The sequence below is a fragment of the Clarias gariepinus genome, chromosome 4 (genome assembly GCF_024256425.1).
Source record: "Clarias gariepinus isolate MV-2021 ecotype Netherlands chromosome 4, CGAR_prim_01v2, whole genome shotgun sequence".
In the NCBI taxonomy this organism is placed as follows: Eukaryota; Metazoa; Chordata; class Actinopteri; order Siluriformes; family Clariidae; genus Clarias; species Clarias gariepinus.
The window spans coordinates 19,274,411-19,295,653 of record NC_071103.1 but is presented as its reverse complement, the minus strand read 5'-3'; the positions used below and the strand labels follow the sequence as shown (position 1 = coordinate 19,295,653).

The window sequence follows — 21,243 nt, the reverse complement described above, 5'->3', positions numbered from 1 at the left end:
AGAGATAGAAATAACATCATGTGTGCTGTGCAGGTGAAAGTTCAATATAACAGAAGTTGTGTAGATTAACATGAAGTCCAGTTCAGCACAGGGAGTCAGTAGGTGCAGAGGGCAGATGGGGTCTGGATCACTGGAAGCACAGGAGCAGGATGTGTAGCTCCAACCATCATAAAGCATAATCCAGCTGGAGCTGGTCCTTCTCTAGATGCCTTAGAAACCTCGCTGGGTTGGCCTTTGTCTACTAAAGCTGGCACAATCTCCAGATGCCTCGGGATGGGTAGAAAAATACAGAAAAGATGGAGAGAATTAGCGTAGTTGCCATTCAGGATAGGTGTACTGGAGTATGAGGTTATGAGGTTAAAGCGGTATAGACAATGAGATGATGAGAATGCACAATTTTCACAGCAGACCGTCCACAGGTTTCATACCTGATGCAGCACTCCCATTTTTATTCAGGCAAGGGGCTGGTTCTAAGGATGACTGGGTTTCGGACCACCTGTTGGCACTTCTTTTGGGGAATATGTCTTTAAAAGAAATACTGATGCTAGGTAATAGCTAATAACTGTCTACTACATTGGCTAATCACAATCTGGAGACATTATTCTCACTAATGCCGTACTGTTTAAATAAGTATGTACGTTCATAGACTTCCCTATGGATTGTACCGTGCAATCATAAAGACACCTGTGTTAATCCAAGGAATCACTTACAGAACATCGTTCAACAAGCTTATATACTGTATGTAAAATAACTGCACATCTGTACTCCTGTTCATTCACTCAATTATGTGGCAGCAACGCAATACATATAGTCATGTAGTTACAGGTCAAAACCTTCAGTTGATGTTCACATCAAAATATCAGAATTATGAAAATGTGATCTCACTTTGACACATAGCATAGTTCTTGGTGCCAGGTAGGCAGGTTTGAGTTTTTCAGTAACTACTGATCATTCGGAAGGTTCACGCACAACGTCCCAAAAGCTTCACAGAAGACTGTGACACACACAAACACACACACAAAATCAATGAGTGAGAGTTTCACAACCTAAAATGCCTTTCTGATAAAGAGAGGTCAAAGGAGAATAGTCAAACTGGCTTGAGCTGACAGAAAGTTTATGGTAATTCAATTAATCACTCTTCATATCTATACTAAGCAGAAAAGACGCGGATGAGATAAAACAGCTGAAAAGGAATATAAAGTTACACTGCACACATGCTCACTAAAACATTTGACATTTGAAATTAGACATTTGAGGGCTGGAAATTGGTATTAGGCCGATCTTCACATCAGCCGTTTTATAAATACCATACTAAAACCAGCCAGTCGGGCACGTACTGTAGAACCATGCTGATGCTTAATGTAAACATTAGATGGAGCTCTTGACCTGAATCTGAATCACTGCATCAACGTGGAGATGTACAGGTAAATGCATATTCAAAAAATGTATAAATATGACATAATTATTGATTATTTGCCAGAATTTGATGGGTTCCCTTTTTAATCTGCTTTCCCAAAGCCTTTTTTTCCTTATGGTTATTTTGTTGGAGTTTCCTTGCTACTGTTACCCCTGGCTTATCAATATTTACATTCTTTCTGTAAAGCTGCTTTGTGACAGTGTCTAGTAAAAAAAATGTCATATTAATATAATCAAATTGAAAATGAAGTACGCTAATGTATTTCCATCACATCTTTCTTGTCCATGTTTGTGTTATCTTGACTAAAACAGCAGACAAGAACTGAAGAGAAATAAAAAGACTTTGGCGAACACACCTTAACTGCAGTGATGCAGACTAGACAAAAGAATCCAGCTTCTCTTGCTAGACCAGTTACTTTTGAAAGAGTTATGGAAGAGGGAGGGATATGTAGAGAGTCTGGAAGCCATACTGACAAAAAGAGAAGAACTAAAGATGGCTACCTGAGGGCAACTGGTGCGACTTAACCCAGGTAATGTCGTGTGTGTATCACAACTTAGGAGTTTTGAACTCTACTTGTGTGTGTTTTTATGATGGGAAATGTGTTAATGCAGGAGGACAACTTGTCATTTCTTTTATTTCTATATGACCATAGCTTTGCATGACATGCTTGTGACATGTATGATTGTACTGATGTTAGTATGACATACAGAAATATGATTAAAAAGTATATACAAAAATATGTCTGGTATATAAAGAAAATGCTGTATGTCTATGACGTAGCTACAGAAACTTTCCATAGTTTGTCTGGAAAAGTTGTTATTCTGTAATATTCAGTTGAGCCGGTGTTTTGGTCGGCAGTGATGTCAGTTGTGGGTGGGTTGTTGTGTCTCATCTCTTAAGGCATGTGTATGTGTGGTTAATGAATCATGCCTTCATTATTTATCAGAAATATGTTCTCATTAACTTCATGTGAATCACTTGGTATCTTAACACTATGATTAATATCCTATGAACCTACTGTACTTTCTTTTTTAATTGTGTGATTTTTTTTAGACTAGATTCGATTAGATCAGATTCAATTTTACATTTCAAATTACATGTACAATACGAAGCTAATAAAAAGCTGTTTTCAACCAGGAGTGCATAAGTGGCCTATTAATAATTAATAACAAAGTGGTAAATTATGTGATTCATATGTACAGGGGTGAGAGTGATTTATGGACAAATGTGCACTGGGTAATAAAATGTTATTTTAACCACTTCCCTAATCAAGCTAGGAGACTGGATTGATTGATTGGTTAATTAATTAACTTAAGAAAGCATAGTTGTCTTACAGTGATATAAGGAAATAGTGAAATAGTGTCATTATTGTGTTGTGTAAATTAGTGGTAATATCCATTAAATGCATAAATTGAAATGCATGAGTTTGTTATAGAGATGAAGTTGTTTTGGAATTAGACTGACACCTCAAAGCTGTTACACTTAAGCTGATTTTTATTTTTTACTGTTGTACCATTGTTACAGTTTCCAATCTTGCTTAAATCCCTGAAAAGCTCTGGCTTAGTGTTGAGTAGGTTCACCACTCCTAATGTTTTTGAGATTAAACAAAAGCATCATTTGTAAGACTATGCTGTACATCTCTCTCTTTCTTTCTGCTCATGGTCTGAATAGATTGTGAGTGATTGTGTAAGTGTGACTGCTGTGCCGAGAGCGATTGTGTATCTTTCTATCTTCTAATACAAACTGAAGGTTATAAACTTGTTTGGGTCCACCATGGTGTCAGCTTCTGTGAGCGTGCAGGAAGCATATCTGCCCCAGGTATGAAGAACCTGGACTTCTTTATGAAGTGTCATCCAGTTAAAATTCCTTTTAACAGCAGCATTGAGAAGTGTGTTTTGCCAGTAGGACAGTTGATGAGATGACAGTAACATACTGTTTGCCACCAACCTGAATTTTTATGACGAAAAGTCTTTTTTTTTTTAACAAACTGTTTATCTAGCAATTGATTTGCTTAGCAAGGGAATAGTAGTAGATGATATTTCTAACCCTGCTTAGAAATGTAATCTTATCGACTGTACTACTCTTCATTAGGAGGAGATTTTGGTCTATTGGCTGTCCTGCTATGGATATTAGTGCAATCAATTTATAAGGATAAGCAAAATGGCACTAGTGTTTTTTCAATTATTTCTTTGCATCATACTGAAAGATAACAAAGACAACTCAACATACTGTACATCTAACTCTTAATGTAAAAGCTAAAGACTTCAATTCCTTCATTTTTGTCACAACAAACACAATTAAGTATTTTTGTATCTGGGTCGTCTAAACACCATATCTGAGCTTTTCCTGAAAAACAGGAGAGACCCGCTAATGAGCCACAAATAATGCCATGCATAATATTCACAAGGGATGAGCTCAGAATTACATTTACATTTACATTTAGGCATTTGGCAGACGCTCTTATCCAGAGCGACTTACAGAAAGTGCTTTAAAGTTTACATCATTGAATGCTCTGGATGAATCTGGCACTCATTCATTTGGGGAGAATTTGGAGAATAGAGCTTATTGTAATTTATCTGCAAGTGGTATTAAACCAAAAAGTTCTTATTGCCATTTTAACAATAATCTTCTTCTGATCAAAATGTTAACTTAATAAAACGTTTTTAACTTTATAAAATCATTTCAGAACCACAAAATCTTCCTTCTAATCTTTGGGGCAGTGGAGGGACTTTGGTTCAGATCAACATCACAAATGACCTAACTTGGTCTATGGAGACCTTATCTTATCCTTTGAAAGGCACTTTGGTCAGGTTTCGTTTTTAAGTTGTGGAACTGAGGGATGCCCCTTCAAAAATTTTTTTTTAGTTTAGAAAAAAAGAATTGTCAAAAGAGAGTAATACATGCTTTAAAGTCAGAGGATGGGTATAAGTATACAAAAAAGGTGTAAGCTTCTATGAGGAGGAGCTGTATAAGAGCAAACTCTCAGACCAGCTAGTGACAGGAAATGCCTTCCTTGCCCATCAGGTGTCAGGTGACCACAGAAGCAAATTCACACCTCAGTGGGGCATTAACACTGGGTGCATTACATAATGCACTTCAATGTGGTAAGCACCAGGTATAGATGGCTAATTGATTTTAAATAGATTTTCTAATAACCGTCAATCTAGCCTGAGAAGGGTGAAGATCTACTGGATATATTAAATGACCCGAAGCACCTACCCCTCAGCTACCACAAAGCTGTCCACACTCTTCCGCCTAAAAATATGAATTAAATAGCATTGGGATTTGTGTCCCTTTTGTACAGTGAGTATAACTCTCTAAAGCATCAGCCAACAGAATAACTCAAGTTCTAACACATTCTCCATCTTGACCAGATCTACTGTGTGCTTGGAAGATTTATTTATAATATAGAGATATATTTCAAAAGCTTCAATTTTTATTTTGTTTTGATGTTTAAAGATCCAGAAAAAGCATTTAACAGAGTCACATACAATTATTTATGGAAAGTTTTAACATCATGGCACAGTTGCTGTTAATGCGTTATATACCCTATATAGTCTATTTTCTACAAGACATTTTTGTTTTATGGCGTACATTTTTTTTTAATTTTCATATGTCTCTATATAATTTTCCCTATAAATTTTGTGGTAGTATAATCTAATAGTGTGTTGTTCATATTTTTATGCTTACTATAAAAAGCTTTTTAAAAATCTCTCTCTCTCTCTCTCTCTCTTTCTTTCTCTCTCTTATCTTCTCATCTGGCCTGATTTTCTTAAAAGCATGAATGACCAACAGAGGAAGTTAGTGATGCAATGACACCCAGATAAAGATAATCTTAATGTCCAGGGGATGGATGGAGGGATGAAGAAACAGAAGGAGGCAGAAAAAGATAAAGAAAGTGATGCTGCAGATGGGGTTTTTGGACAAAGTGCAGGTGTACCCATCAGCCACCAGAAGGCAGCAGACAATCATAAATACCACACTGTGGGTCATCAGGTACTATAATGTCACATGGACTATATATATATATATATATATATATATATATATATATATATATATATATATATATATATATATATATATATATATTATTATTATTTTTTTTTCATCTAACTCTATCTATTATCTATCTTTAATTTGTCTTTGTCTGAGAACTATCCTGGTTGAAAAATCCAATCTAGTCAGTCAAGCTTTCAGCTGCTAAACACTTGTAATTTATATGTGGCAGCTTGTAAGTGCTGGAACTGTGGTCAACCTGCTTGACCAGCTTCTGGCAGGTGAAGAGCTTAAACTGGTTTTTCATCTGGGATGTTTTTTGCTTTTTGCTAAAATGATTTATGGCATGGTATCTCCTGTAATTTGGAATAACCGATCATTTTAAATTTCTGTTTATTATTTGGTGTGTACGTGTTCTTAGGCCATATCACACATAAGAGGGAGTGCTGTTGTCCTCAATATGCAGTTATAGGCATCACAGCCATGCTCATATTCCCTACAACAGAATGAACTTAAGCGTTTTTTTTATTTTTCTAAAACAGTTCCACAAACACCATTTATTATAATGTTCCTGGAATATCCAAGCTCAGGATAATGCTCAGGATAATGCTCCTTGAATAAGCTCCAGAAAGTGTTCCTGGGATAGAATCAGAAAGTTTTCAAAACAGTGTTTCTGGAAAAGGCTGTGGATGGTGGTTCTTTTTTAATGTGGATTAAAGTTTGTAGGCAAGTGTGTATACAATTCTACATATAACCACTGTAAAATTGTGATTTTTTTTCAGAAAAAGAAGTCAAAGGTGCGTCTAGTCGCTACATTGGGTAAGGGAGCTCAAACCCCAAAACCTAGAACTCCAATTCAGGTGCTGTTTAACCAGGGACCACCAGAAAATATTCCCATAATGGAGGTATAAAACTTTCTCTTCCTTTTTTAAACCAAAAAAAAAAAAAGAAAAGAAAAAACACAAACAAAATAATCTTATATTGTATATGCTGGATATACAAGAACATGTTTGTTCCATGTGCCCTGGGTTCCTTGGAGAAATTTGGATTCAACACAATATTAGGCAGGATAAATTGTTTACTGAAGATGAATGAAGTACTAATGCATTTAATTAAATGTATTCCATGCATTTAAATGAAATCTTCTTTGTGTGCTCTCTGTTTGGCTCTTTCAGGAGCGAGGCAGTGGTGGTGGAGGTCCCTCACAAGTCGAGCTGTTGAAACAGACTCTGCAGGCGTTCTCCGTGCCTAATGAGCTCAACTGGAGCTTGGGACAAGGAGACAAAGCTGAGGTTTTGGAAAACAGCTGGACTGATATAGTACCCTCGCACAAGGTACACTATCTTCAGATTCTAAGATAGATTCTGTACATCTGAAAAGCAGTTTAACGAGAGAGCGAGTGATCACTATGGGGACAGAAAAGGCAGTGGAGTGTGTGATGGAATTTGGAGTAGGTGGTGGAAGAAGAACAAAGAGTGTTGGTTTGAATTTGAGAAATGAGGAATGGAAAAAAGTTAGCTTTAAAAAATAAAATGAAATATGTTAACTTTTGTGAATATAATAATAATAATAATAATAATAATAATAATAATAATTTCATTTTATAATATTAAATAAATAAATAAATATTTTCTTTATAGTCAATGGCAAGAACCCAGAAGCACCAGCAGGAGGCACTTTGGGAATTCCTCTACACTGAGTTTATTTACATCAACAAACTCACCGTCATCACGGATGTAAGATGCCAGCAAGATACTGCACTCCTGAAACTTTACTTATGAACCCTTTTTTTCATGACATTTGATGACTTAAGAATATTTTCCAAGTGTATGAGCATACACTATAGTATGTAGTAGTTATATGTAGTAGTTGTATATTACTAAATTAATGCCTTGCATATTACTTTCTTTATTTAAATATTGTACAGTAAGATTCTCAGATTTTTCTCTTGATTTAATTTGCCAACTTACTGAATTCATTTGGCTATATTATTCTGCGTCTCTCCTGATATTGATGTATAATCTATGTTTTATCCGCTTTACTCACATTTTTACAGCTCGTTCTTGCTGCACTTGAGCATGTTCACCAGCAGGGTTTTCTTCATGAGGTTTGTACATGAACTTTAAACTTTCTGTCTATTGTCGTTTTTATTTTAATATTCTTTCTGTCAACAGACTAAAGTACATTAAAGACACATTTTTGCCCATTTGTCATTATCGTGCAAATTTTCATGACAGTCATTCTTCATACCTTTTCTCTCATTCATTTTAAATCGAACATCCGGTTCTTGAGTAGATACCAGAGCTGCACTATGGAAACATAAGTAATAAACGTTTCTGCTGACAAGTCGGAAAGCTGAATTAATCGCTGTGTGGTTTTGTGTAGGTGTTTAAAAGCAGCCCAGTGCAAGATCATAGACTCCGCTTAAATATCTCACTTCTCTTTTTTCAGGTTACTTCTGCCCAGCTCTTTTCTAACATACACTCCATCCTCGATGCTCATAGGCGTTTCTGGCATGAAGTGTTGTATCCCATGTTGCAGAGTGCCAGGTTGACTGGCCAACCTTTTGATCCTTTAAAGCTTGAGCGAGGATGTTTGCAGGTATTTAACATGACTTGACCATCCCTCTACACCAGTAATATCCAAAAAAACCCTCAATTTCTCTTTATTTTTTTTAACTCTAACATTGATTTGAAATTATTCTCATAGTTTGCTGAACGTTTTTCTTCATATTTGGATTATTGTTGGGAGGAGGAGAGAAACATGGAGTTCACACGCAAACAGCTGGAAACAAACCCACACTTTAGTGTTTTTCTTATGGTATCACGATCATGTTATTGTTTTAGAAGTATATATTCTATTTTCATCCATGCAAACCTGAATAGTATACTGTATATGACAAGAGAATAAAACTATGTGTGGCTTGCATTTTATAATCCAATTTTGGGTTGTCTCTTGCAGTGGGTGGAGACTCATCCCCAGTGTGGGAGGATGCGGGTGGGCGACATGCAGGCAAAGCCCCACCAGAGGATTACAAAGTACCCTCTAATTTTAAAGGCTATCCTTAAGGCTACACAGGACCTAAATACACAAAAAAAACTCAACCGCATGGTGAGATTTCTCAATGGAGCAGTACAACATTCATATATCAAAACCACTTTGGGTGTTTTTTTTTTTCCATGTGCAGTTTCCAGACTTTGGGAAATAATGTACTAAATAATGGTAACTAAATAATGAGAAAGTAAAAACATAAAATATCAGACATCTTTATTTTATATGCAATGGCATGGTATATATTCCATTCCATATAGTTTGATTCCATTCCTTGAGATGAAACTAGAATAAACTGCTGATAAGACAATAAAAATAAATAATCAATGTATAAGCACGGTAATTATATATGAATAAAATTAATGTGTAAAGATTCAATGTGTCCTACATTCAAGTCCATGTGAATGACTTATTATAGAAACGATGTTGTATTGTCCACAGTAGCTTAGTGCTTAGCAATGTCGCTGGTTTGGGGTTCAAATCTTTCCTTCAGTCTCTGCAGGTTTGCATGTTCTCACTGTGCTTTGTGGGTTCCCTCTGGGTCCCCTGATTTCTTCCCGCAGTCCAATGTAGTACACAGTCAGTGTAGGCTGAATGATCCAAAATGTACTCTGCCTTTTTGAGTTTCCTGGGATAGGGAAAAGCAGTATAAATAATGCATGGATAACATATTAGAATTAGTGAATTATTATAGACCTTTAATATACTGTCAGAGCTGTGCCGCTATTGAAAATTAATTACGCCTTCTGACCAAGCAGATTTAGGAATTTGTTCAAAAGGGAAAAAAAAGAGTGGCAGTGTGTATATTTATGTTTTTTCTCTCTCTCCTTTAGATAAACAGTGTCAGTCATTTTCTAGACAGCATCAATGACTACTTGCTCTTTAAGGATGATGAGTTGGCACTCTTTGCCATGTCCCAAAAGATAGAGGGATATGAATTGCAGGGGATGAGTGAAGAAATCAACAAAGTAAGTGGATTATTAGAGAACATCATCATTATTATTTTCATGAAAGGTATTACTGATTATGAATTTTTACACCTCAGCACATGCAGGAGTTCTGTCGCTTCGATTTAACTAGCCCTATTCGGGGCATGGGACCCAAGGTCATACGTAAGCTGATACTGGGGGACACTCTGAAGGTTAGAGGAAAGAAAGACAGTAAGGTAAGAAAATTTATGGAATTTAGAATTTGCAGTTGCTTTTAACATGATTAGGACTATTAAAACCGACCAACTGAAATAAATTTAGGCAACAGTAGTGTAAGTGTATTATAATTACTTGTAATTTACATATGGATTAAAAAAATCTTTGTATTTGTAAACTGATGTCACTGTCCTTCCTATTGTAGCAGATGCAGTGGTAACATCAAATATAGAATTGTTTTCATAACAATCAAATACCATATCATATTACATCATATTATATCATATTGTACACATTCAATGGTAAAATTAAATATAGAATTATAACCGTTAGGTTAGAAACTATATCACATTGGTTGGAAGTCTGAGCTTTACATCCCCACAAAAGAGGAGAATATTTTTGTGTTGTGACTCTAGCTGGAGGTAGTGGTGCTGCTGTTTACTGACGTGCTCCTGCTGACCAAACCCCTAAAGAAGTCAGGGAAGCATAAGGTAGTGCGCCCTCCACTGTCCCTGGAGAGAATACACTGTGCAGAACTTAAAGACGGCTGTGAGTTTTATACCATCTTCTATTCTTTTTGTTGCTTAAAAACATTTTATATCTGTAAACCACAATCTCACTTTTAAGCTTCAGATTAAGCCAATGACTCTAAAGTAGTAATATAAACATACTTTTTAAACCTTTTTAATGCATATAAACTTTATTTCAACTCTTCAATTTATTTTGTGGTAACTTTGTGTTTATATGTTTAATAAATTGGATATTACATAAATTGAACAGTTACTAAGTTATATACAGTTATTTCTTATAAATTAGGTTTTATTGAAAATATTATAACAGGTAAAACATGTTTTAGAACAGGTATTACATATAACCATTTATACACTAGTAAAATAAAAAAAATAGATAATTAAATTAAAAAAGTAGAACATTAATTAATGATCAAAAAAAGCTTAACAAGGCCATTTATTGTACAGTATTATCACAAGTAATAATGCCTTTACTAAATACTATGGCAAAACAATCTTAACATTACAATTAATTTTTTAAAATAAAGTCATTACAAATAATTCAATAAACTATAGTGCTTAATTTGGATTTTATTAAACAATAAACCTATACTGTATTTAACACGTCATAGGTGTTCCCTAAATTAATGTGTTATCAATAATTAGTATGTAATTAAAATAACAATCATAATTAGCCACTTCACAGATCTAATTTGAGTAATTGGTTTGCTTTCCAAGCACTTATATTAATTATTTGTTAATTATTAGTGAAATTATTAAACTTAAACATCAGGTTCTATGAAGTCATAGGATTCAGAAGATGTTACATCTAGTGTAAGCTGCATTGACATACTCAAATGCAAACACCTTTTGTTATACATATAAATATGCCTAAAATAATTTATATCTACGGAAACCTATTTTACCAACTTTGGTCTGAAACGTATTACACTTATTTGTTTAAGTATCATAATAATTCAATGGATTTTTCTCACAATTTGCATGTGTGTAGGCATACTTTAATGAGCAGGAAATTTATTCTCAAGTTTTAGGTAAATTCCGGTATAAAGAGATGCAAATGATACACATCAGAAGATTTTATTTATGCATATCTTAGGATCAAATGATAAGAATCAGTTTCAGAGGTAAATCAATGATCTAAACTGACATGATTAATTGTATCGCATGCTTGCATTGAGCTCTAATGAAACCAACAGTAACGGCATTAGTGCTTTCATTAAAACCGTGAAAGGTCTCTTGTTTATAGCATCTGACGTTATGGTTAATGCTGAAATCTCAGATAAATTTGATTTGGGCGTCATATAGTACCACTGACTACTAAATGTGAAATACATGCTTTATTCCAGACCATATTCTCACAGGTCACTCTAATGAAAATACCTATTCCCCTGCACATTTATCATAATTTCAAGGTTTAATGTGTTGTCTCTTCTGAGATATTATTCGTATTACCCCAGCCTTCCTGTCAAATCAAACCAGTTTGGCATCTGCAGTTTTATCTCTGTTATCTATGAAGCTTTTCCACATAGAGAAGTGATGCTGATTTAGATTTTTTGCACCATTCATTAAAACTCTGTAGAGACTGTTTTGCGTAAAAATCTCAGGACATCAGCAGGCACCAACAACCATGACCTGGTCAATTTTACTGAGTTTACATTTTTTTTCTATTCTGGTGCTTGATAAGAACATTACCTGAGGCTATATACCATGTCCTGAGAGGCCAGAGCCACCCTGGTGTCACAAGGGGAACCCTAAACATGGGTGCTTTCAATTTCTTTGGCTGATTAGTGTATACCAACTACAACTTGGATGTGTTCTTTATCGGATTATTGATTATTGGTTCATATCAATAATTTTTACATTTTACTTTCATTTATTTGTATAATGCTGTTAATTATGTTAAATCCCGCAAAGCATCTTTACATAATTCAAATCATGCAGATACAGACCAAGATTTAGTATTAATGTTAAACACAATGGTGAAACAGCATGATCATTGGCAAAAGGTAGCTCTGTTTAGTTCACATTTTTACATTTTATGTGAATGTCAAGGGCTTACATATACAGTACTTCTTTCTCTCTCCCTCTCAGACTCTTTTGCCTTAGTGGAGGTGAGTGAGCTAGGCTGTCCTGTCAGTGTGTACAGTGTTTCTACCCCGAACCCAGAGACCTGCACAGCATGGATCTCTACTATCCACCAAGCCCAGGTACTGTATGACTCTAACCTAGATCTTATAGACCACAAAGGCTCAAAGCTGGGGAGGCTTGCTGAATACATACAAAATACATGTTATATCCCATCCTCTCTTGTAGTTTTATACAAATGCAAAAAAAATAAATAAATAAAAACCTGGTTTAAGTCAATCTGATCACCTAATAAAATGTTTATGGTTTCCAGTATTTAATTTCAGTCTCTTTATGATCTCTTTGTAAATATTTTTGACTTACAGGAAGACTTGCAGTCTTTAAAAATAAAGGAGAAAACAGTGAAACCTGAGGAGACCAGTGATGAAATTCTAGAGGAGCTAGACCCATTTCCTCCTGCGAGTTTGCTAAAAATCAAAGACACGGAGGAACAGTCAATGTATAAAAGTCATTTAGCTTCTCCCAAGTTTACAGCTATACAGTTAGAGGTAGAAGAGCAGAATTTGCATAACCAAGATGCACACGCACATTTTTTGAGAAAACAAATGCAAAACAGAGACGAAGAACTGGATGTCCAATTCGAAGCACAAGAACCTAAAGGGATAGAGAGCAGTAAAAATGGACATTGTGAATACAATGATGTTTTTAATAGTCCAATAAATGAAAGACGGGTAACGTGGACTCGCAAATTGCAATCACAAAAAAATTCCAATGCCCTTCCACAACAAGACTTATTAGAGACCAGCAAGCCCAGTGGTGCGCATCATGTGTTAGTTGGTGGATTAAAGGTAAACAGTGCACTTAGCCAGTCATACAGACAGTTTTTATTACCAAGCAAATTTGTGCCAGAGTCTTCAATAAGTGACACACAGGAACAGTCACAGAAATCAGATCTGCGGCAGGATTCTTGGCCTCCACAATCAGCTGATGAGTCTCTCTCAGAATCAGGGACATTCACAAGAATGTTAAAGTCACCAAAGATACGTAGGAAGCGTCCAATAAATTCCCAGCCATCATCAGTCCTCGACGGCTCCAGGAGGATGTCAGAAGATTTTATATCATCAACGTCATTCTCCAACAGGAACTCCGAGTCAGTCTCAGATTCTGTTGAAGACCATAATATTCACAGACCCTCCAACACATCCTCCAAATCTCAGGACCACCTGGTGCTTAAAATGGGGTCTGTAAAGCAAAACCGAGGGGTGTTCTGGAATGTTCCTTCTCAAAGCTTATCAGAATCCGAGCTGCCTAAAGAGGCACAAGATCAAAACTCCAAAAAAATACCAAAAATTAAAACCCAGAGAAGTGAATCCTTACCTGATCTACAGTCCCCTTTGCAGAGTCTTTTAAATAGGGCCAAGGAGCGGGAGAGGGAGCGTGGAATAGCAAAAACAGAGAGGAATCATTTAGACACGAATTCGACTCCTCCATCGCGTTCGTATAGTGAAAGAGAGAAAAGGACAGGAGCGGAGGAGCAAGAGCAGTTCAGAACATCATGGTTGGATTCTTATACAGGAACAGAGATCAGCGTGGACAGCTGTGGCAAGGACAGGAAAAGCAGGTAATTTTTATGTTTAGTTTATTTGTCTGATAACTTAATTAAATCCAATAGACAGTTAATCCAGTTTTACTCTTTAGTTGTTTCTTGTGTTTATAACACAATGCTCTCTGCACATGTTTGGTTTTCCACTCAATATTTCAACAAACTTAAATTCACTGAATGGAATTATTACTAAAATATGAAACTCTCTGCTTGATGGATGTTATTTGTTCCATGCGAAAGAAATGAGTGTAAAACAAAAGGTTTTTGTGTGCAAAAAGGAGACGATGGTTTCATTCTGTGTTTTATGTTTGCGTCGTGATCTTACTGTGCTGGTCTTCCTACACAGAAAAAAAATCTGCACTTAAGTTACACATCATATATACACAATACTACGTCAGAGAGAACCACTTTGTAGTTTTTAATTAAAAAGCCATTTAGTACTTATCGTTAACTATTATTGCAAACAAATTATAGAATACATGCATTTAATTTTCAGTCAAAAACATGCAGCACTGTACTTAGACAGCATTTATATCAGGTGGACACCTGACCATCACAACCATATTCCTCAAACTTTTGCCACAATTTTCTAAAATGTCGTTGCATGCTGTATTTCCTTCACTGGAAAATCAGAAGCTCTACAATTTTTCAGCTGTACAGAGACCTGATTTTATCCCCACCTGTGGGATGAATTTGACTACCCCAAAACATTAATGTTCTAATAATAAATGTTTTTCAGGTATAAACCCTGAAGTGTAAAGGCTGTTCACTCCATATAAATACCATTGCTTTTGGCATAGAATCTTTAAAAATCACATTTGGTTGTGATGGTCAGGTGCCTACATACATTCTGCCATGTGTTTATGCAACTCAGTATTACTGTTTAACTTTCCAAATGAAAAAATCTACAGATTAAATAGGGTTTACTGCTACTGTTACTGTTGTTTAAAATTATTGTTTATTATGTTACTTGTACATAGATTAGACAATGTTTTTATAAAACATTACATTATTTAATTTAATAATTTGAAATAACTTAATATGTACTTTATGACTAAAAATCTTTTTTAAGTTTAATGACTTAAATTCCCAGTATTTTTTCCCCATCATGATTGTTTGCTACTAAATAGTTACCAAAACGTACTTAAAGACCATTTCAATGAAAATAATAACCAGATATTCTGGGTTATTTATTTATGATTTGAACTACAATCAACTATTTTTAAAAAATCTCTGTCGTTTCTTACCATTTCCCATTAGAGCTGTCACTCCACAGGGTGTAAATGTGGACTGGCCAGGCTGGTGCTTCGACGATGTGGATGTGCTGGGATTTGGGCTTGAAGATGAACCAGAAGACTGGTTTAAACAGACCCTGACTACGACAGAGCTTCAGAAAACACCCAGGCATAGTGACGCAGAGTACAGTGAGGTGTAAAGAGAAACAGCTGCGAAAATCCTGAATCTGTAATCTAGTGTAGAATGTAGAGGTGAAGCTACCTTAAGGACAAAATGCAGTAACACACACTGCAGAAGCTTTGAATAGACATTGTTTACTTTGACTTCAGACAGGTTGTGAACTCTCTTGAATTTCTGTATCTGTACTTAAAACTGACCTAAAAACGTGATCGTAGCTATTCTACAATCCTAGAATGCAAATTATATAAATGACACATATACATTATAGTTGTTATATTTATATATTGAGCTAAATTCTTGAATATTTACTATCTTTTTAAGAAAATGTACAGGAACCTTTGCTTTAAATGTGGTTTTACCTCGGGATCTGGTGATCTATCTTGCATAATGTGCTGGAGGAATTTTATTTCTTCCAATTATTTAATCTCCCTAAAAGTGAACTGATGGAGGTGAAACTCTTTAGAAATTGTTTTGTAACCTTCTCCAGCCTGGTCGAGCATCTGTTACTCTATTTCTGAGATCCTCAGGAATCTTCTTTGAATGAGACATGGCACAGTTCCATAAAGCTGCATGGTGAAGACCAGACTTTAATAGTAAATGTTTATGTTCTTAAAACCTTAAAAAAAACCTAATTTGAAACAAATGACTTAATTCACCCATTTAAAGTAACTTATACTCCAATAGGTTTATAAAGGAAATGTATTTATTATTGGATAGTTTTGCTTAATGAATAAATGTAAAAACTATATTATTTTATGTAATTTGTTTAATGGGTTCTTCTAAGGGTTTTCTTTTTTCTAGTTTTGAGACAAATCTGATCACATTTCAATTGTACAGTGTTTAAAAACTTTCTACTCCACCATGTCACTTATCTTTGCCTCAACTGCTTGACTATTAATGAAATACACTCCCTACTTGAGCAGTTGAGGCAAAAATAAAAGTGACACTGATGCAATTTAAATATTAAAAACTGTCAATTGTCAAAACTAAAATAACGTTAGCCTAATGCTTTTTTGTATGACCAAGGCACTTGTAACACAGTGCAATGATGTGCAGAATACAGCAGCAAACATTGTACGGTACAGTTGTGCACTTGAGTGTCTTACTGTGAACTCAGGATGGATTCTGAAGAACATGATGTAACTATTGCTGGCAAATGCAAGAAATTTTTTGGAAAAAGAAATAGCCAGTTTCTTGTTCTGACTGTCATGTAAATATGTTCTTATAAATTGCCCACATTTTGCTTTTAACTGTGTGCGATGTCTATTGCCCCTCCCACTCATTTTCCTCCACCCAGCTTTGTTCCAACTCTGTTAGATTGCTTAGCCAGGTTTTCATCACTTCTTCTAGAAATATATATATTATAGTTCATGCACTTTTTTTCCAAATTGGGTTTAAAGACTGAGAAAGATTTTGTAAAATATTTTTCTATTTGTTTCGGAATGCTTTTTGTAACAGGATAAATCAGCTTATTCTTCACAATTTTGTATATAAATCATTTATGATTAAAATCTTTGCATGAAGTCATAGAAGGTGCATATTATATGATGCAACTAATTATGTAAAAATGTATAGAGTCTGCAGTCATGTGGTGTAAAACGACAAAAATATCAGTGCAAGACTTCGCAGTCACAGTTTTCTGACACTGATTGTCTCACTAATGCTTAATAAAAATTATTCATAGTTTATTTATATATTTTTTTTTTCTTGAGAAAATGTTTTTCTATAGACACCACAATGTATATGGGATATACTGTGAAAGAAAATATGGAAAAATACATATGTAAAGGAGAAATTCAAAATAATGTGTACTTTATTGATATATATTTATATACAGTATCATACATTAACATAAGCTTAAAAATAAATGTGTAGTTATTCTTAGTATTATAAACAGATGTTTGTAAGAGAATTTATGCTACAATTTTCTGAAAGTCTCTTTCTCTCTCTCTCTCTCTGTCTCTCTCTCTCTCTCTCTCACACACACACACACACACACACACACTCCCTTCCCCCCCTTTGCACACACAATATAGGCAAAAACACGTAAATGACAAATTACAGTTTTTCTGTAACATTGTTCTCACAATTACACAATTTTACACGATTGACGATTTTAGATTTTCACCACATGCAGCTTTCTGGGTTTTCTCTCTCACTTTGGCTCGTTCTCTAAATTCTCGCTCATTAGCAGCAAGGTGGACAATTGTCTCCATAGCTGGATACTGTAAGACCATTTTTCTCTGCACACACAGAATGAGAAGAGTGTCATTTTCTGGTATCTATTTCCATTGTAAACATTTTTAACACATTAAATATCAACCATCAACTTACCCTTCGATGGTTTTTGTACAGCTGAATCAAAATTAGTGCCAACAATAAGAACAGGAAGCACATTCCTATGATGGTGGCTACTTTGGTTCCACTTGTAGATTTTTGCTGTCCTTCCAAACCACCTGCACATACACACATACACAACATAGTGAGTCTACTGAGATGCAAAACCCATTTATTTATATATTATGATATCCTTATTAAAATACATTTTGAGAGTCTTAAAAATCAGTTGTCTTTTTTTACGGAAGTAAGCGTTACATTTGGAAGCAGTACTTACTCATCATTTGCAGGTGGTAAGTTACATTTCCTAGAAGCTGATTCTGGTTATAGAAACTGCACATCCATTCTCCTAGTCCTAGGTGCTTGTCTTTTGGCACTTTCAGCACATTCGATGTTGACTTTTGGACAGAGGTGAATGTCTGTGTATAATTTTCACCATATTCCACATAGATCCACTCATAACCGGTGACCTGGCTGGTGTTGCTAATTCGACAGGTCAGCACCGTATTGCCATTTCTTTTTGAGGTCAGAACTGTGGAGGCACAGTTACACAATCTTAGTTATGTAAACATTCTTAAACCTGGTTTTATTTTATGTTCTCTAAGGCTGCATATCAATAAAACAAGAACATTCTAATTAAAATGATTGATCTCTGTGTGATACTGGCAAACAGTATGCGAGTGTAAATTGGAAAGACTGGAATTTGACACTTACTCTGAGCAGTGACCAGCTTAATGTTCCTCTCCACTTTCCCATGCTGGCCGTTTTCCTTCACCTGACTTGAACACCTGTATGTGCCGTTGTCTCCATCCTGCACACTCTGAATGAATAATGATCTGTCCACTTGCCCCGTGGGGTGCTGAGAAACACCGAAACTGTCAGAAACGTTGAAAAATAACGGAAGATCGGCAGGCTGATTGTATGTTTCTGAAACTTTCTCCCAGTGTGCAGTTTGTAAGAGGTATTCCTTTGAGAAGATACAAGGCAGGGTGACAGAGGAGCCCAGTGCTGCATACACTACCTCTGAGGTGTCTCTAGGGAACAGTATACCTGGAAAGAGACGATCAGGGAAAATCAGACCAAATAATAAATAAACATTATTATTCATACTGAATATTTAGTTAACTGATGAATTTCAAAGCATATTATTCGGAAATTAACTAGACTAAAATATAAAGGAATTTTATGTAGAGAAATGAGAGGGTTAAATACTAAGAAGTTATATAAGCAATATATATTTTTTTTAAATTAGGACAATCAATGTGAAAAGGAAATGTCACCTTTGACTTGCACTGATATGGATGCGTTTACGTTTCTTTCTTGTTGCACAATCAGGCAACTCCAAGTTCCTGCATCCTTTTGCGACACTTTACTGATTGTGTATGTTGGCATGGCTCTTTGAATGGGAGTTGGAGAGCCATTTAATTCCCACTTTCGTATTATTCTCTGTGACTGTGGACTGACAGTGCAGCTCAGTATCAGCTGATCACCCTCGAATACCACAGCAGGAGTGAAGGACACTGCAGGGAAACAAAAGACCTCCTTATTATTGTGTATTTTCTCCAAAAGCCTCCTACATCTTTGTTACAGTGAAGTAAACAATACATTTCTATTTAATATATAAAAATTAAAACAATTAGACAGAAAGTTAGTCATTGGCATATTGTGTTTCTTTGTTTCAAATATAAAGCCTCTAAGACTCATGATGCAACACATTTTATGAATGGGCCATGAAACAGGTACTTTCTCATATTGCATAAATAAAAAATGATATATGGTTGTGTGTGTTGGAGGAATATTACCTTTGATGACATAGAGCATGATTTTCTTGATGTCCTGTCCATCCACCTCGCAGAGATACATTCCTGCATCCTCCTCCCTGGTCCCTTCAATATGAAGACTAAACTCTGAATTCCCAAAGTTTGAATAGGGACTGTTAACACGTGGTGCCTGACCCACTGGCCGAAATTCAAGCCCACTCTTGTCCCGGCGCCACACCGTCCGTTCTTCACTGAATAAACAAAACGTTTTTTTTTTTTTAATAACTTTTTGTGAATTTTTTATGTATATGATCTAGCACATTACTGCCTACTGTTTTTTTTTTTTTTTTTTTTTTTTTGCAGTTCTATGTAAAGGAGATTACATGTCCAAGAGAAAGTCGAGTTGAATCTCACCTGTTCTTTTCCATAATTCTTTTCCAGGTGACAGCAGTAGAGTGTTTAACTGGGTAAGACATTACACAAGGCAACACTGCAACCGAGCCACTAGCCACAAAAACCTCAGTGTGCCTCACACAGTTGCCACCTGCAAGATACACACAAATGTAATTAATATCTGTTGTAGAACATTTATACTTTAAATCAACTGACTGAATGAGAAGGTAATTTAAGCACTAGGGCAGTACACAGATTATTCACAATCACACTAGTGAATTCCATCCAGTTGATGCTCACAACCACAAAAAAAACGTATATTATTTAAGACATTAATGTTAATATTGTGAAATGACTTACTTGAGATAGCCATGGCCGTTGCTAAAAGAAGCAGAACATGCACTTTCCTATAGGCTTGTGCCATTTTTTCAATAAGCAGTAAGTTTTATTCTTTAACTGTTGCTGCTAATGTTCCACTACTTGCTGGTAACCTCTCTCTTTCTCCAACTGAGATGCCGGATTGGGGCTGAGCATGTATATTATTCTGTAGGTGTGTGTGGGGGTGTGTTTCACTCGAGGTAATTCCTCTTCTATGTCACATGACTTCAAGACAGAATTTGCTCAAATGTGGTCTGAGTGACGCACAATGGAAAGTAACAAAGGGAGAGAGAGAGAGAGAGAGAGAGAGAGAGAGAGACAAACAAAGGCAATTCTAATTACCCACGGATTCTCCCGTTTCTTCTTTTCTAAATTTCAATTATGAAAGTATGTCACGACTGACTTGTAAAGAAGTGGAAAAATAAAGTTGGTGGTAAACAAAAGAGTCACAAAAGATTTACTTTCGATATACTGTGCTGCACGTGTGTTAGAAGTACCAAGTTAATAATTTAATTAATAATGCAAAACAATGCACGTTAGGCACAATGAGCTACTATGCATGTACAGTAATTAAGCCCATGACTTGAAGTAATGTGTGTGAGGGCTACCAACTAACTGAGTAAGTAATGCAGCACTAGCAAAAAAAAAAAAAAAAAAAGGAAGAAATGAAGAAAGAAAAAAGAAAAGAAAGAAAAAAAGAAGGAAATGAAAAAAAAAACACCAACATAAAGTCTGCAGCTTGTTTACATTTTTTAAACAAATTTCAGCAAAGTGCTTCCTTAACTTTAAGCATATTCTTAAAATGAACTTGTAGTATTTTAGGTAGTAGCAGTGTAAAATGTATAGTGGAATCCTGGCCTGTGTTGTGTTCAACTGAAGCCTGATTGAGTGCTATTATCAGATATGCAGTCAGCATGTTCAGCTCAGCTCTGCTTCCTGGAAGGCCAGGCACCTTGTTGAAGGGCATGAGTGAAACAGACGGCGATGGAGAAATGTGGCGTATGGGGGCAGTAGTTGTTTTGATGAGAGTAATGATGCTTTGGATGACTCAATCCCCCCTCTCAACTCTTTTTACTTCTTGGGTATTCTAGCCTTTTCTCCCATCACTGTGAGTGGACTTGAAAGAAGA

At 35.6% G+C, this 21,243-nt stretch overlaps 2 protein-coding genes across 2 annotated transcripts; one reads left to right on the top strand and one right to left on the bottom strand.

The window, feature by feature from the left end:
• The first annotated feature begins 1,448 nt into the window (after positions 1–1,448).
• plekhg6 (pleckstrin homology domain containing, family G (with RhoGef domain) member 6) lies at positions 1,449–17,201 on the top strand. The gene is made up of 15 exons (XM_053495510.1): positions 1,449–1,946; positions 5,197–5,413; positions 6,199–6,321; positions 6,592–6,750; positions 7,057–7,152; positions 7,473–7,523; positions 7,868–8,017; positions 8,126–8,236; positions 8,378–8,527; positions 9,301–9,435; positions 9,513–9,632; positions 10,029–10,161; positions 12,234–12,349; positions 12,593–13,848; positions 15,091–17,201. Exons 2-15 carry the CDS (start codon positions 5,267–5,269, stop codon positions 15,263–15,265), a joined length of 2,922 nt encoding a protein of 973 aa, XP_053351485.1. The 5' UTR covers positions 1,449–1,946; positions 5,197–5,266; the 3' UTR covers positions 15,266–17,201.
• A 12-nt stretch (positions 17,202–17,213) lies between these two features.
• On the bottom strand, positions 17,214–20,249 carry LOC128521007 (uncharacterized). The gene is made up of 8 exons (XM_053495512.1): positions 20,097–20,249; positions 19,758–19,887; positions 19,386–19,594; positions 18,864–19,103; positions 18,298–18,633; positions 17,861–18,115; positions 17,581–17,702; positions 17,214–17,489 (listed from the first exon to the last, which is right to left on the bottom strand). Exons 1-8 carry the CDS (start codon positions 20,158–20,160, stop codon positions 17,346–17,348), a joined length of 1,500 nt encoding a protein of 499 aa, XP_053351487.1. The 5' UTR covers positions 20,161–20,249; the 3' UTR covers positions 17,214–17,345.
• Positions 20,250–21,243: the final 994 nt, after the last annotated feature.

Bases quoted from the DNA above. Each gene is read 5' to 3' on its own strand.
- plekhg6 (XM_053495510.1), top strand. From the start codon at position 5,267: ATGGATGGAGGGATGAAGAAACAGAAGGAGGCAGAAAAAGATAAAGAA. The intron at 7,524-7,867 runs GTTTGTACATGA...CTCTTTTTTCAG, and splicing joins AGCAGGGTTTTCTTCATGAG to GTTACTTCTGCCCAGCTCTT. The intron at 10,162-12,233 runs GTGAGTTTTATA...TCTCCCTCTCAG, and splicing joins TGCAGAACTTAAAGACGGCT to ACTCTTTTGCCTTAGTGGAG.
- LOC128521007 (XM_053495512.1), bottom strand. From the start codon at position 20,160: ATGGCACAAGCCTATAGGAAAGTGCATGTTCTGCTTCTTTTAGCAACG. The intron at 18,634-18,863 runs GTGACATTTCCT...GTCTCTTTCCAG, and splicing joins CATATCAGTGCAAGTCAAAG to GTATACTGTTCCCTAGAGAC. The intron at 18,116-18,297 runs GTAAGTGTCAAA...GTGCCTCCACAG, and splicing joins TAAGCTGGTCACTGCTCAGA to TTCTGACCTCAAAAAGAAAT.